Source organism: Hippoglossus hippoglossus, chromosome 5, assembly GCF_009819705.1.
Source record: "Hippoglossus hippoglossus isolate fHipHip1 chromosome 5, fHipHip1.pri, whole genome shotgun sequence".
Classification (NCBI taxonomy): Eukaryota; Metazoa; Chordata; class Actinopteri; order Pleuronectiformes; family Pleuronectidae; genus Hippoglossus; species Hippoglossus hippoglossus.
In genome coordinates this window covers 16,074,534-16,090,358 of record NC_047155.1, presented here as the reverse complement: position 1 = coordinate 16,090,358, position 15,825 = coordinate 16,074,534, and the positions used below count along the sequence as shown (strand labels likewise).

At 42.3% G+C, this 15,825-nt stretch overlaps 1 protein-coding gene across 2 annotated transcripts; it reads right to left on the bottom strand.

Moving 5' to 3' along the window:
• Positions 1-245: 245 nt before the first annotated feature.
• LOC117761678 (ATP-dependent 6-phosphofructokinase, muscle type-like) lies at positions 246-9,726 on the bottom strand. 2 transcript variants are annotated; one of them, XM_034585777.1, is made up of 24 exons: positions 9,637-9,726; positions 8,852-8,917; positions 7,978-8,082; positions 6,517-6,590; positions 6,061-6,138; positions 5,562-5,751; positions 4,735-4,900; positions 4,596-4,640; positions 3,692-3,800; positions 3,500-3,592; positions 3,309-3,404; positions 3,056-3,181; positions 2,843-2,907; positions 2,689-2,752; positions 2,443-2,589; positions 2,253-2,323; positions 2,054-2,141; positions 1,774-1,926; positions 1,490-1,654; positions 1,314-1,375; positions 1,117-1,228; positions 913-1,012; positions 699-804; positions 246-493 (listed from the first exon to the last, which is right to left on the bottom strand). In XM_034585777.1, exons 2-24 carry the CDS (start codon positions 8,883-8,885, stop codon positions 355-357), a joined length of 2,388 nt encoding a protein of 795 aa, XP_034441668.1. In that variant the 5' UTR covers positions 8,886-8,917; positions 9,637-9,726; the 3' UTR covers positions 246-354. The 2 variants fall into 2 exon arrangements, with proteins under 2 accessions (XP_034441668.1, XP_034441669.1); XM_034585778.1 differs by having other exon boundaries at positions 355-493; positions 9,643-9,660.
• Between the last annotated feature and the right edge of the window lie 6,099 nt (positions 9,727-15,825).

Genomic DNA, 15,825 nt, shown 5'->3' with positions numbered 1-15,825 from the left:
AGATTAAGGCATAATAATAGCTCCACTGCTGTTTATCATGAATTTTAATCCAGGATGACCTGTAATAATGCATCAGAATTCATTGTTTATAACATATTTATCATAATAATTTGTAGATTTGTTTGTGTTGTTAATGTGAATCTAAAAAGTAAGTTACAATACAAATTAAATACATTAGCAAAAGTACAATATTTCAATATTTCCCAAAAATGCACCGGACCACAGGTTTTCAAGGTGTTCAAATAGAGTGTTTATTGTGAGACTTGCTTGTCTTTATTCATATCACACTTTTCAAAGACAGGGTTGCTTCAAAAAGAAAACAGACGGGTGACGTCAGGTTGAGAACAAAGGCTTCTAAGGAACTAGGCCTCTCTTCTTAATGACATGTTCCATCGCAGTCTTTTCAGAGGTGTCCAGGTCGATCTTGTAATGGGCCAGAATTTTCAGGATGGGCCTCAGCTTTAACCACCACTGTGTCTTTGGAAGACGGTGTCTGCAGATTAAAAACAACAACAACAACAACAACAAAAAAACATGTGTCAGAGCAAGGAGCATGATAACAACAAGAGTGAAGTCCTCAAGACGTGTCGGATGATTTATGTAAAATATTTTAAGTAAAGTAATTTTTGACCGATTTCACATCAAGAGATAGAGAAGTGACATGAAAATAAACAGAATGGACTAAAATAAGATCTTACTCAAAGTCAGTCTGTTCTTTAAGTTCTGTCAGAGGCTGGAAGACCAAACTTCTCTTCTTCATGCCCAGCACACAAGCTGAATCTGAAGAGTTGGCAAAGATGCGACCTGGAGGGTTGAGATTAAAAACAAAGCCATATCAATTCAGGAAGCGCAAGGGGTGAGCACACCAGAAGTATACAACATTGTGTGTTTTTAGTAACGCGATGTCCTCACCATGTCTGTAGCATTCCTTCAGTTTGGCAGTCAACCAAAGGACAGACTTGATGCCCATCTTTGTGGCAAAATTCCTGTCGAAAGGACTAGGCGTTCCACCCTGAAAACAAAAAGCTTTTCTTATAATTGTGTTATTATTGAATTAAAATAATGAGTCTGTAACTGCACAAACTGACAAAAGACCTGTTCTGAACACACACACACCTGCTGCATATGTCCGAGTACATTCTTTCTGCAGTCAAACACACCCTTGCCCTCCTCTGAGTACAGGTTGAAGATGAAATCTGTGGTGTAGTTAGCATTGCTGTTCTCATTTCTGAAACACAAGGAGGATATCGAATGAGGTACAAAGCCACTGAGAGTTTAAAGTTAATTCTGTTCAGACCAGAAACGATGCAAACCTAAGAATCAGTCCTCTCTTCACAGTGGTCTTCATCTTCTCCACCAGATGATCCACGTTCAACTACAAAAAAAAGCAGCTGTTAGACCACAGAGTTTAGAAATGTCCATCCATCCCTCCATCCCTCCATGCGTCCCTCACAGAGGTACTTCCTTTTATGCAGTCATAAGCTCAGACCTCTAGTTCATGGATGTTGAAAGGCTCCTCATAGATGTAGGCAGCGTCAGCCCCAGATGCCAGGCCAGCCATGGTTGCCAGGTAGCCACAGTAGCCTCCCATAGTCTCAATTATAAACACTCTCCTCTTGGTGCCGGCAGCCGATTGTTTGATCCTGTCACATGTCTGAAAAGGAGAACGAGAACAAAGAGAAAAGAAACAGAGAGAAGATGAATAAATTGTCGTGAGCAGGACTTGTATAATCCTGGGTTAGATTGTTAAGTGTTTGTTTTTAAGAGTTTTACCATGGTTATGGTGTTGAGGGCAGTGTCAGCTCCGACACTGAAGTCAGATCCAGGAACATTGTTGGAGACAGTAGCAGGAACGACGACAAGGGGAATGCACAGCTCCTCATACTTCTCTCGAGCCTGCACCATCTCCAGACCTCCAACAAACGCCTGATGGGGAACAAAGGACAAAATTAGTACAAATGACTTTCATCGTATGTTTTACATGTTGCATTTGTGTGTACTGACTTTAATAGCGTCAATACACAAGCAAAACCTTCATATACTTGCTGCTCACCTCAAAGCCTCCAATAATGATTAGAGCATGAATGTTGAACTTAGTGATGCTCAGACTGATCTCCTCCATGAACATGTGTGGCAGGGATCTTTATGAAAGGGAAACACACTGAATAACCTGCTCCATGTTACATTAAGATAAAAGTCAATGTACATTTAAAAAAAAAAAACTGAAACATGTAATGTAATTGAAGTCTCACCTCTTAGTTCCCAGATTGGAGCCCCCCTTTCCTGTCCATCCTCCCACTCCAGACCAACCAATGGTCTCAATCTGAGCAGAGACAGCGGATCAGTCTCTTCCAATTGTATAGACATGCACCGACAGGGTAAAGCTGTTTATCATGAGAGTAAAAGCTTTCTTGTTTATATGTGTGCATAACTAGAATTTACCTTCCCATGAGCCAAGCCATCGAATCCATCGTGCACTGCCAACATCTGGTGGCCCTGCAGAAGCCCGATCCTGACAGCTGAACGGACTGCAGCATTCATCCCAGCACACGGAGCGCCCACGTTCAAGATGGCGATGTTGATATTACTCTGACACGGTCAGATTTGCAGAGACACTTGTCAAAACAAAAGTATTGATTTTCTGACTCAGAGACAGTTTATGTATGTGGCACAACTGCACTTCCTCACCTTTGTGTCTGGGGGGTGCAGATGAGCCAACATTTGATAAGTGTTCCAGTTGTTTTCAAAGCTCCTGTTGTGAGAAGTGAGAAATGTACAGACAAGTGAGACTTAATGCAACACATGAGAATTTGAAATGATAACACAACCGTGCATGCCTCACTTTCCCCTGAGCTTCACAGCATCGTCAAACCTCCCTTCAGACATGGCTACGGTGACGTCTTTAGTCTGAAGTTGATCAAAAGACAAAAAGGAAACAGAGGATTAAATCAGAAAATGAACAAAATACTAAACATATGTTAATAATTTAGCTCATTTTGTATAAACCGTAGAAGCAGGTTTTTTTGTGTACAGTATGGAAAAATAATGGACTCACCACTTGCACACACTCCATGAGAGGCAGCCTGACAGCCATGTTCCCAGACAAGCTGACCACACATGCAGGAGTGTCTGGTGCGGCCTCCAGCAGAGCCATCACGGCCTCTACTCCCATCCTGCTCGCCTGGATGATGTCAAGGCATGAGAGAGAGCACGTTGGCACTCAGAGAAGCTCATAGATGTATGTTTGGTTGATGGAACAGAGATGAGACCCACTGCTGAGTTTACATATGAGAAAAATGAGGTATTACCAAGATCCTGTCAAAGGCAGAGGGGGTTCCACCTCTTTGTACGTGCCCCAGGATGGTCGTACGAGTGTCGAAGCCGAGCCTCTCTGATACCAGCTGGACAGACAGATCATTTATGAGCAGCATTCCTCTTGTAACAAGAGTATATCCTATGTTTTAGTACAGTATGTTGGAGCACTGTCTTCACTCACATTTTTGACAAGCTCACAGGTAATAGGCTTTCCACTGCGGTCCATCGCTCCCTCTGCCACAATGATGACGTTCAAACGGGAGCCGCGACCTCTTTGCTGAGAGGGACAGAGAACAGCTTTAGAATCAACAGGCAGACTTTTAAAAAAGCCAGATTAAAGTTAGTCTCTGAGGATGATGCAGGATAAAACGTGTACTTCTGTCAGTCTCCTGCAGAGATGCTCCTCCCATCCATCATCTGGAGGCATCTCAGGGATGAACACCCAGTCAGCGCCACAGGCCAGAGCTGTCACTAAAGCCAGGTAACTGCAGGTAAAAGGTCATCAGACGGGCGATAAATGCTTTTTGAAAATTAGACTCTGAGTAATGACCTTTTAAACTATTTAATGTGATCTTGGGTCATTTTTTATACAGCATATTACAATTTGATTTAGGTCAAATAAGCCTTTCAGGACCAGTTATCGCACAAACAACCACATTTTCCTGTATTTTGGTTAATGATACCAAAGATAAAACCTGCAAAACCCATACTATTCTCATCAGCCTTAGCTGCCAATTAGCATATTTTATGATAAGATAAACTCTCAGCATTTAGCTCAAAGTGTTGTGTGTCAAAGTACAACCCCACATCCTCATAGAGCAGCTAGCATATCTGTAGAATGTGAAGAAGAGGAACATTAACTATTTCATCCTCAGAGAGGATCTGCCCCTGAGAGGAGCTATAGAATCAACAGATTGGAGACTCACTGTTTGAACATAAAACTTGTTTGGAATTAAGGTTTCAATTTGAGATTTTGGGTTAAAGTTGCAATTTCCTTTTATTTGGACTTTTTCTGTTATTTACTGTTTTACTTAGAAGATACCAACGTTGTGTGTCTTTGTTTTACATTCTTACTTTGTCTGCTCCGCCCTGGTTTATTTCACCAGATATCCCTCGAGAGTGTCCTGTGTACCACAGTCCCAACCGTTTTTTGTATGTAGTGTACAACCAGCACTTTACACATTAAGCATCAGTATCCATCATGTTACAACTACCCGTTTACAGAGCTTTGTGGCCACTTCACCCCCGTGCCACACAACATGCACACAGGCTGTACTCACCCACAGTATCTGCCCATCACCTCCAGGATGAAAGTCCTCTGGTGACTGCAGAATGACACATTTCAAGTCAACGATCTTAAACTGCCACAGCAGGTCTGTCATTCATGTAAGTGAATAACTTTTACAGTAACATTAGTACCTCTGTGCTGTGGTGGTGATGGCATCCACTATCTCTATGATGCGATGCAGGGCAGAGTCCGTGCCAATGGTCATGTCGGTGCCACAGAAGTCATTGTCAATGGAGCCCACCATGCCGACGATGTTGAGGTGAGAGGAACACTTGGCCTCGTTGGCTGTGATCTTACCTGAGTGAAGATTAAATGCACTATTTCACCAACAGGGTTAAATGAAACAGCAGATGTGGAAGAGCACAAGGTTATGGTGTCAACCCTGCTCTTGGGTTGGTTTTTCAGTCGGATTACGCATAAACTACGGAGCCAATTTCCATGAAACTTGGTCAAAGGAGGGGACATTCAATTTTGGTGTGAGATCTGGACAAAGGGATTTAAAAAAAAACAACACTTTCTTTAACATTGCAAGCAGTGGTGGGATGTAACAAAGTACATTTTCTTTGTTACTGTACTTAAGTACATTATTCATGTATCTGTACTTAACTCTGCAGTAGATTTATATTCAGGTACATTTACACGTGTTACATGTTCACGTTCTTTTTTATATTTTTAAAGGAATCAGTGATTAAAGGGGAATTGATCCACTGATCCAATCACAACGAATTCAGAAGAGGCCACCCCTGAGCCTCAACCATAATGATGTAGTAGACTATGCTGGGAATGAGTTACACTTGGGAGAATGCTGAGTGTGTGCAATGTGGTGCAGCTTGATTGAATTTAAGGGGACTGTTAGGCCTTGGCGGTGGGATACGCTCTACTGAATGACATTCTAGTTTCTCTTGTATACATAGGTTGTCTTGTTTAGATTGGTGTATTTCATGGCCATGACTCTCACCGGCTTTGACCAGATCGACCAGCAGCTCACTCCACTCTGTTTTGAACTGGTTGGCGCCCGTCAGACTGCCATCGCCACCAATCACACACAGGTTGGTGATGCCCAGCTTGACTAAGTTGCAGGCAGCCTTGGTGCGGCCCTCCTTGTTGCGGAAATCCATGCAGCGGGCGCTACCAATCACAGTCCCACCCTAAGGTCGGGCAAGGAGGAAAGGTTGCATTCCCAGACATGATTCATCGGGAGGCATATAAGGACAAGGGGTAAGGTCATGAAACCCTAGTGCTCATGGCTAAGATGCAGTGAGTCTTGCTATTTAATGAACCCTTGACATTTAAATGACCACTTGACCTACAGAACTGTAAAGTAGAAGCCAGAGCTGCTAAAGTTACACACACATCCATCCCACTTATTATAGTTTGGACAGTGATCGGGAAAACAGTAGCAATAAGAAAAATGCTGTTTTATAAATATGCTTTTGCATCCTCATGCTTGTTCTCACCAGCTGCAGCATCATCGACACACTCTCCCAAGTAGCAAGGCGGATATTATCACCTCCATCCACCAGACCCTGGTAACCCTGGCAACAAACAAACACACAACACAAAATCAACTCTTTGAAAGAGCATTGATTGGAAGAAGTACTATTTTTACTGTGACACATGTTGCTATTTCAGTTCAGTGTATGTTGGAAATGGGATTTGGTGATGTTTGTCAATGGGATAATGCTAAATGGATTTGTTGATCAAAGTACATTTGATTTTGAAGTAATTCCTCAAACTGAAGTGTGGAACATTCACTGGTACCAGCTCCACAGTTAATAACGTTTTTGATGAACATTTTGAATACAGCACTTTAGCACCACAATAAATAGGCAGAGACATACAGTCTGTTGTATTTATTTTGATATTGTGCACAATAATATTAAGAGAATAACAATTATATAAAAAAATAATACCTCATGGACAAAATAAACCTTGGCTCCAGTGTAAAGTCCAACTCGAACTGTAGCTCGTACAGCTGCATTCATACCTGTAGGCAAAGTGCATGCACATAGTAATTACATATACATGTTATGATAGGATTGAAACAAAGGTGGGACTGACTGAACCAGGTGATTGGAAAAATATGGTAAAAAAAATAGTTATTGTAAGACGTTTTGCGCTTTATATTCCTGCAAAAACATTTGGTTGTTTTTTATCAAAGAGTAAATAAAAAATGAATTTTCTGTACTACAGTTAAAACAATGTAGCATTTAGCTTGAGTGAGTTATTTTGAGAGCCCTTCAAAGCTTTAACGTGCTGCATGGATGTTGCACAACTCTCGATCATTGACTTACATTTGTATTTTGTTACTTTAAAAAAAACGGCTGATGATGGTGCAACAACAACAACAACAAGCTTAAGGCAAAGATGGATGATTATAACTGTAGAGTTGTGGTGTCAATCTGTTTTTCAGGAAAGGCAAGTTGGCCTCTTCACTCAGGGGGGTGGGTTACTTAAAGGACATGATTTGGATAGATTAGGTGTGCCAAGAGCATCTCCACTTACAGTTTAAAGGAGGAGAGGAGAGAAAGGTGGAGTAAGGTCGGCCTGCTCACTCACTACCGCTCCACTTTACAAACACATGACAGAAAGGTCACTCCTCTAAAATTAGCCCTCATAACAGATACAGTGTGAGAGAGACAGGAGGGAGGGAAGGAGACAGAAAGTTGGACTAAATCAAGGAAGATATCAAGATGACTAAAAAGGCAAGGCTGTGATTATGAAGATTAAGGGTGAAAAAGAAGAAGGGTGAAGGTTAGCCTGTTTGGCATGCACACGCTTCCACTAAGGTCTCGTAAAGTTAAGATAGGTAGAGAAACAGGCAGATGGAGCAGTCAGTGTTTCACACATTCACACTACAGGCTGGTGTGGGGTCACTGACACATCCTAAAGGTTGCCGTGGAGATTTGGTCCTCGTCAAGGTAAAGGTCAGAGGAGCATCTGTCTCACGCTGTGTTCCGAGCAGCTTGGAATAAGGGAGGTTGTGCTGCCCTTTTCTATAAGTTATGCTAGGATTTCAGATGGGTACCTAGCTAGTTAGACTTTTCTAGTACATAAAGAGATGTTATTACAGGCTATATTATACTTTAAACAAGTTTCAAGCTAAGCTGACACACTGTGTGGAGTATAGCCTGTGTCTAAGGCAATCAATGAAGAGACATCGACATTTTCGACTCTACTCTATTTCTAGGCCTTTCTTGGCCTTCTCTCATTTTACAACTTAACTACTACTTATTATCTTTCATTAAACACTCCTGTAGAGTTATTAATTAATCACCAAATACTCTCAACCACCTGCCGTATCAAACAAACAACAGACACGTGGCACATGGCACTCCACACTGCCCATGCCACACTAGAAATCCTCTACTCACCCTGGGCATCGCCTCCCGAGGTCAGCACGGCAATCGCCCGACCCACTCCCATCTTGGTGGGGTGAACGGGAGCTGGTTGTGCCATGGTGCCGGACTTGAAGCTGGCTGAGGGAAAGATGCCTTGAGTGTAAAAATCCCTGCCACCCTGCTCAACTGTGTGGAGCACAAGGAGCCTCAACCTCTAATGCAGTCTGCCTGTTATGGAAAGTAATGGCAGTGGGTGTCCAGCTCAACTATCCTCTTGGCAGACACTGAGGCACACATAGTTGCACTCTAGCACTAAACACACACACACACACACACACACACACACACACACACACACACACACACACACACACACACACACACACACACACACACACACACACACACAGAAACACACGCACGTATGCAGTGCCTATTAAAAGTATTCATCTCTTATTAATCTTATTAATCCATTCATACTCTCTGTAATTTTACATATTTCATCTTCTACAACTCTGAATGTGGATGTATTCTTTCACATTAATCAGCACACAAATGTCAAAAATGAAAATATAACCAATATATTTATCATGTATATTAAGTTTAAAAAGTTTTGCCCATGTGTGTAACTGCTGCAGGTCAAGTTATACGCCACAAATTCTGAACTGAATTCTCCAGGACACTGATGTTATTTTCTCCGTACTGTCCCTGTTCAGTTGTTCGGTTTCTTTGTCTTATTGAAAATAACTTTTAACATTAAAGTTTTGTGGAACATCAGAGATGCAGTTGTCATGTTATTCACTGCATATCGGAACAGCAGATACTGCTACTGCAGCTGAATTTCAGGTCTTCATTCGTCACTACTGTACACTAATGGAGACAGTCCTTTCATTTCAATCTGGCTTACCAGCGCCTACTGCTGGATCAGAGCTGCAGGACATCTTAGTCTCAGACGCTGACAGGTCATCACCACCTGAGGAGGTAGAATGATACAGGATAATACAGACTGTGATAAGACCTCAGCTGTACCATACATATGCTCCACACAGACCTTCCTGTACAACTGCATCATCAGCTGTTCTTGTAGAAAACAAAGCTCCATCACTCACTGCAGTGTACAAGGGGGCTGCTCACTCACATGATAAACCCTTTTCCACAAAAGATGCTGCTCCAGCATTATTCCTCAGCTCTGTCTCTTCGGCCCATTTTGCAAGTGAAAACATTAATGATCACCATTCTTGTATTTTCTCTGCATATTAAATTAGAACTATAAAGCTTAACATTGATACTGTGGCCAATGAAATAGAAAATGAATAGGAGTCATGGTTAAGAATGTGAATTATTTATATTGACGGCCATGGAAATTGATTAAAGATGAAAAAGAAAGAATCAGTGAGAGACGAAGGCTCGTCTCTTGAACGCAGCCTATTGGAGGCGTCTTTAAATAGACTCAAGATGTCTGCACCGCCATTACTGTGAAACTGCACAGTCATCCCCTATTGGACTGAATGCCAAAACATGTCATGCTTGAGTATTTTTTACCTGATAAATACACAGCAGGCCTTTATGACATAATTTATAAAATATTACATTTAAAAAGTTTCCAAAAGTGATGCTGATGCAAATGTAAAGAAAAGCCACTGACTGAAACAGAGACAGAATGGGTCCATCACACATATCCACAGCATTTACCTGCACCTTGAGTTTTCCTTCTGAGCCAGACCAGCAGACAGACCAGCAGCAGCGTGACAGTGAGACAACACTGGGCTGAGAGGACGGCCGGGTCCCACATCCTCTCTGGGTCTGATCCGTATTAATAGCTTTGATATCCCAACACTTCATTGTGTAATGAGCACAAGTGTAAATGCATGGTGGGTAATCAGATACAACCTGCCATAGAATCAGAGTCTGTAGCGCTGGGTAGTTGTCCAAGCATCACGTGTAATGTGAATATTAATCAAATTTGGCTGTATAATAAATATTTAGAAATGTATACTCAAAAAATACGCTAACACCATCTTAGCTGCTTAATTGATTCACGTTTCCTATAACTGAACATAAACCCAAATAAGAAAAAAGTAAAAGGGTTGCAATGGGTGGAAAAAATAAGAAAACTATGAAACAATCCAAAATCAAACCTTAATCTAAGCCCAAGCCTGACTCTTTAAAATCTCAAACCACATAAACTAAAAAGGCACTCAGTAAAGCGCATACCTCCACCAAGGCCCAACAGTTGCCTTAAATTCACAGATAATATTCGATCATTGTGCTATGGATTGCTAGAGGTTACAGGATTCATCTGCATGATTTAAAGGGGATATTCAATCTTAAATTGTAAATCTTTCATTTATTTTGTGTTCCTTCTTCATTTACACTGTGTTACCTTTATACAGATACCAAGATCCTTCACATAGACCCTGTAGTTGTAGAGTTATACACATTTCATTTTAGGCACGTCATTTTCGAGCAGGGGCCTGAGAAAAGGCCTAATACATTTTAACATCCAGGACTCAAAATGTTCCACAGAGAAAGAAACAGGGTGCAGGAGCGCACACAAACAAGCAGATCATGATCGTTAGAGAGGTCTTTAAAAAATGAATCCTTTTGTCACAGACACACACAGTCTCAGGTGGTGTTTGTGGCCCGGCTCTTTGTGCAGATTCCTTCCAACACATGCGTAGCCACCCCTGGTGGGGGGGGGGGGGGGGGGGGGGGGGGGGGGGGGGGGAGACCAGCTCTCTCCTGAGGCAAACCCTGATCGATACCGCCATTTCCAGGTAATCCCACCTCCTTTCTTCCCCGCACAGTGTTAACATTCGCACAGCCTGTAATAAACCACATGGATCAATACAACAACAGTTCCAAACAAAACACTTCCCCCTCAGCTAATGCGGTGAAATGTGGACTGTGGATATTGTTACAATCTGATCGCTCACATTCTGCAATAATCTGAATCACAGTACACGGTAAGTAATTAGATCACATCAAGTAAAGGAGGATGGGGTCGTTCTGTAGCGACGTGTTGACCGGTTACACGTTTCTCACTGATTGCACAATGGTTTTCATGAATAATTTCAATTTGCATCTGACATTAATAAATATGAGGCTGCCAAATATACAATAAATTTAAATATTTCCACTTCCTATTACACTTATTTCTTCCCTTCTTTATTATTTAAACCTCTATCTACAGTCTGTATCTCTCATTCAACTTATGAAACAATTTGTTACTACAGTTATTTATCAAGTCAACATGTTCACCAGGTGTTAAATTCCCCATTTCAGTTTATTTCACATATTCTCACACCCCAGTAGAGACGCAGGCTGTAGCTGAGAATCTTGGAAACTACAACAGTAAGTCACAGTGATCATACTCAGGACTCTTTTAAATACTCACATGTAGTAACCCTAGAGGTTTCTTAGTCTCTCTCTCTCTCTCTCTCTCTCTCTCTCTCTCTCTCTCTCTCTCTCTCTCTCTCTCTCTCTCTCTCTCTCTGATTGAAAACCCTTGCTGAACCCTTCACCGTCAGCTCTCAGTCAGCCAACAGGTGGCAGCAGCATCTGATCTTTCCCCCCTTCCCTGTGTTTATCAGTGCTGGAGCCGCACATGCAGAGCCTGGCTAATAAATCATGCACTGAAAGTGTCAGTGCAAATTTTGTTGGATTTTATTGCAGTTTAATCAGCTCAATGAATGTTTTAATAGGCTGATATTTCAGAAAGCGAATAGCAATGCAGTGATAAATTGTGTGGGGGTGAGGTGGCCCCCCCTCCCTGACACCCCCCCCTCCCCCCTCTTCCATCTCTTATTTTTCACTGCAGAGAATCACTAATGTAGACCTGCACAGCAATTTGTCCACTTATTGTTGCAGGGGTATTGGTCTTGTGTACTGAGATGATCCATATTCATTTAAGAACAAACAAACTAATCTGTAATTGGCCCAACGAGACAATAAGTGTGTATTTATCTGATTAGTAAACTGCAAGTCAGACTATTCTGATAGTTTTTTTTAATCTCCTCCTTCAAGACCTTTTATGAATTCATCAGATTGGACCGGTGGGCTCCACCTTATACTCTCAGGCCTCCTACACCATTTAACATGTCTTTACCCCCTCCTCCTCTCTCTGAGGATTGCTCTATTTCTCCATTTGTCATCCCCCATCCCTCTTCCCCATTATGTACATATCTTAATCGGCCCATTTTCCTCCCCTCCTCCATTTCATCCATACCATGCTTTTTTTCATAGATGCTTCTTTGACCTTCAGCTCCCTGGCTTCATTACTCTCACCCATTTATGCATTTCTTCCCTGTTTTCATGACCATAAGGTGGTTATAGAATGCAAAATCAACATGGCTGTGACATTTTGGGTACCAGTTCCCCCCCTAAAACCTGTACTCCCCTCAGCCTGTGTCTTATGTATACTGATGTCGTCTGCCGTCGTGAACATGTGTATGATGTGTGGTATGACTCCTCTAATAAGGACATAGATGAGAGTATGGAGGAGGCTGGGGGCTGTAATTAAAGGACGAAGGGTCTCTGTGAATAAATAAAGAGGGAGGGGAGGTAAAACGGTGGCTATCTGCTGCTGGAACAATAAATCAACCTGCCCCTTTTAACCGCCCTCAACACAATATCACAATACAGCATTCAGCCCCCCTCTTTGCAAAAGCAATTCCGTCATGTCTTGTTAGCTCATTCGTCTTCATCACCGCCAGGGGGAGGTTCAGACCCCCTCCTCAACCCCCAACCTCACCTCCAGCACCCTCCCCCCCTCCTCCAGCACCCCAGTGCCAGGCACCATTGATCAAAGCAGAACCAGCTCCGTGCATCAGCATGGGCGTCATATTATTCTCAAAAACACACACACACACACACCCCACACACACACAGAAGTGGCTACAGGAGTTAAACTAATCCAGCTCGTCCATGCAGATCTGGATCGCAGAGTAATGTTGTAATGAACGCGTGGGTTAACACACACGGTGCGCTAATGACATTCAGGGCCAATTAAGGGATGACTAATTAATGAGACATTTCCTATAAGGCTTATTGATGTGTTAATCTGAAATTACATAAATCACAGTCTTAATTTTACTGCCATCCGATAATAAGATATTCCTTGTTATGCCTGCTGATTTGACGATTCACCAGAAATGCTGTTTTGCTTTAAGGAAACATAGCATCACTATTGGGCCTCTACATGATGATATTGAAGACATTTTAACAGTGGCTGTCGAGAGTAGACAGGATATAATTTTCCTCATTCTCCATGATGAAACTGGGAACTTGCTGATCATGTTTGCTTCTTTTAACTCGACGGCTGCCCTGCAGCTACTAGGTTTGATGTGAGGACTGCGTATGGACAATAGCTTCAGGCTGACAGCTACATGTCAGCAGTGCATGTATTACAAACATGTGAAACATCCTGACACTCGAGATTTGATGGTTTTTATTGTTGTTTGCTACATTGTTTCACAATCCTCTGCTCTGTTAATAGTCAGGGTGATTACAATGGATACATTCATGTACATCAGATCAGTATTAGTAAGTATTGTGAGTCACTGGTGGAGGCGGAGAAGACCACGTACTTGTGCCTTTTCTGCATATTAAGAGGTGATAATTGGAAAGTATCAAAGTGAGGCTGAAGACTGAAAGTTCTACTTGGAGAAATGTACATTATTGTCGTACTGATACTTTTACTAAAAACAGAATGACGTAGGTATTTCTTGCCACATGAGAATTTACCTTTCATCAAGGAGAACTTTTACACTGGTGTAATTTGTACAAAGACCTAGAGTTTACATCATGTGTAATTCTAATACTATATTAAGATCTAAACTAAAAAGTTGTTCAAGCTGTGGGGTCAGACAGTTCAGCCATTATCTACAATTGCAGAATATGTCTTTGAGTTCAGACCTGGCTGCCAAAGAGGGGTTTGATCTGTATGCTTAGTCATTAACGGTTTGTTGGCAATGGAGAGTAATAATAATGCAGATAAACAATGGATGTGCTCGCTCCCACACAACAAAGAGAGGCAAGCTGAGAAATCCTCGCTGCTCTGCTCTTTTGCCACCGGCTACAAAGCTTTAAAACCTCTGGAAATGTCTGCTTTACTCAACAACACAACACAGGAGGCATGTCTCAAATGAACACAGCTACTGAGCTGGATCTCACCAGGCTGACTTTAATGACTGTTTAGTCATTAGTATTTTCATCATAAACCTCATTCAGTTAGTTTTTTAGGCTGTGCATGTGTTGGTAATTGAAAGTAATGAAAATTTCAGCAACTCCTCCTATATCAGTGACCCTATAGATGGTTTGTCACTGCCGTCTGATACCGATCTCGGAGCCCATCAGCTATCATCTGATGATAAATCAGCCTCTGGGGGCAACAGCCAATATTTTGAGGCTACCGGTGTAGACAGCTGATACCCGGGCCAAGACTCTGTCTTCTGTTCGATGTACACAGTTTACAGTCCGACTAGTTCCTTTTATTACACATAATTTCTTGACACTAAACACAAACAGTGATACTTTTTGTAGGCGTCTTACGTCCAGAGGATATTTTGACTAATCTCTATTAAAAGACTGTTTACCCGCTTAAATGGGATGGAATGCAAACCAGTCAACTTCCGGCCCGAAAATCTTTTCCCCAGATTCTGTCTATTCACATGTAGAATCTATTTAGACTCATAGGCGTACTGGACCTCTGTTGTCATCGTTACAATGACAACTATTCACAATCAGCTAGTTTGTTTGAACAAAACTTTCAAGGGTGCTAAATCACGTCAAGCAACAATACTGAGCCAGAGACTCATTCACTTGATCGATAAACAGATGTTAGATGGGAGATTAGCCTAATGAATGCTAAGCATATTGTCTCAACACACACACACACACACATACACACACACACACACACACACAAACATAGTGGCTGTCTATCAATGCTTCCCCAAGTAACACCGCATCCCAGACATTGGATTGACAGCTGTCAATCCAGCTGATGAGAGATGACTGAGGGGGTCAGACGTTGCCCCCGGAGGCCGTCTTTGTCGTTAAAGAGGGACGGAGGGGAGAGGGAGACAGAAATAGACAAGGTTCGCTGTGGTCCACTGGGCACTCCTCTGCCCCACCCCACAGGGACAAGCTGGTCAGAGGGAGAGAGAGAGAGAGAGAGAGAGAGAGAGAGAGAGAGAGAGAGAGAGAGAGAGAGACAAAGAAACCTCTAGGGCTACTACATGTGAAGTTGTTCGACATGGGACCACCTTGTTCGATATGGTGACAGCAGACAGTCGCAGCTATTGAGATGCATCATTGGCGACACATGATACGTGCACTCGACTCATGAGCACGACATATGAAAACTCTGTGTCTTAAATTTCTGTCTGTCCATCACTGTGATAGATAGAAGACGGAGATTGCAGAAGAAGATGATAGGAAGAGACAAATCGATTAAGTAATACCTCAGGAGGAGAATGCACCTCACGTCCATGCTCTCAGTGGCTGGATACAAACGAGAAAAAGAAAGGGAAGAGAAATGAAAGGAGACATGAGACGGGAGAAAAAGCCAAATGGCTGGAGGGAGGCATACAAGTGTGCTTTTTAAACTAAGACAGTGTATTTTTGGTCACCGTCTCTGTGGAGGTGAGTGGGAGAGAAGACAAGAGAGGAGACAAGGTTTATGAAGCACTGGGAGAAAGTGTCAAAAACAGACAGCTACATAGACAAAAGGGATGCTGAAAATATTTTTTACCTTTTAAAGGTAAAGAGGGGGAGAAAAAAGCAGGCCGACAGTCAGAGAAAAGACCACTGGTGTTGACAGAGGCTATTAACAGTCAGGCGGTACACTAGAAGGCTAAAAGGAGAAATGGAAGGATC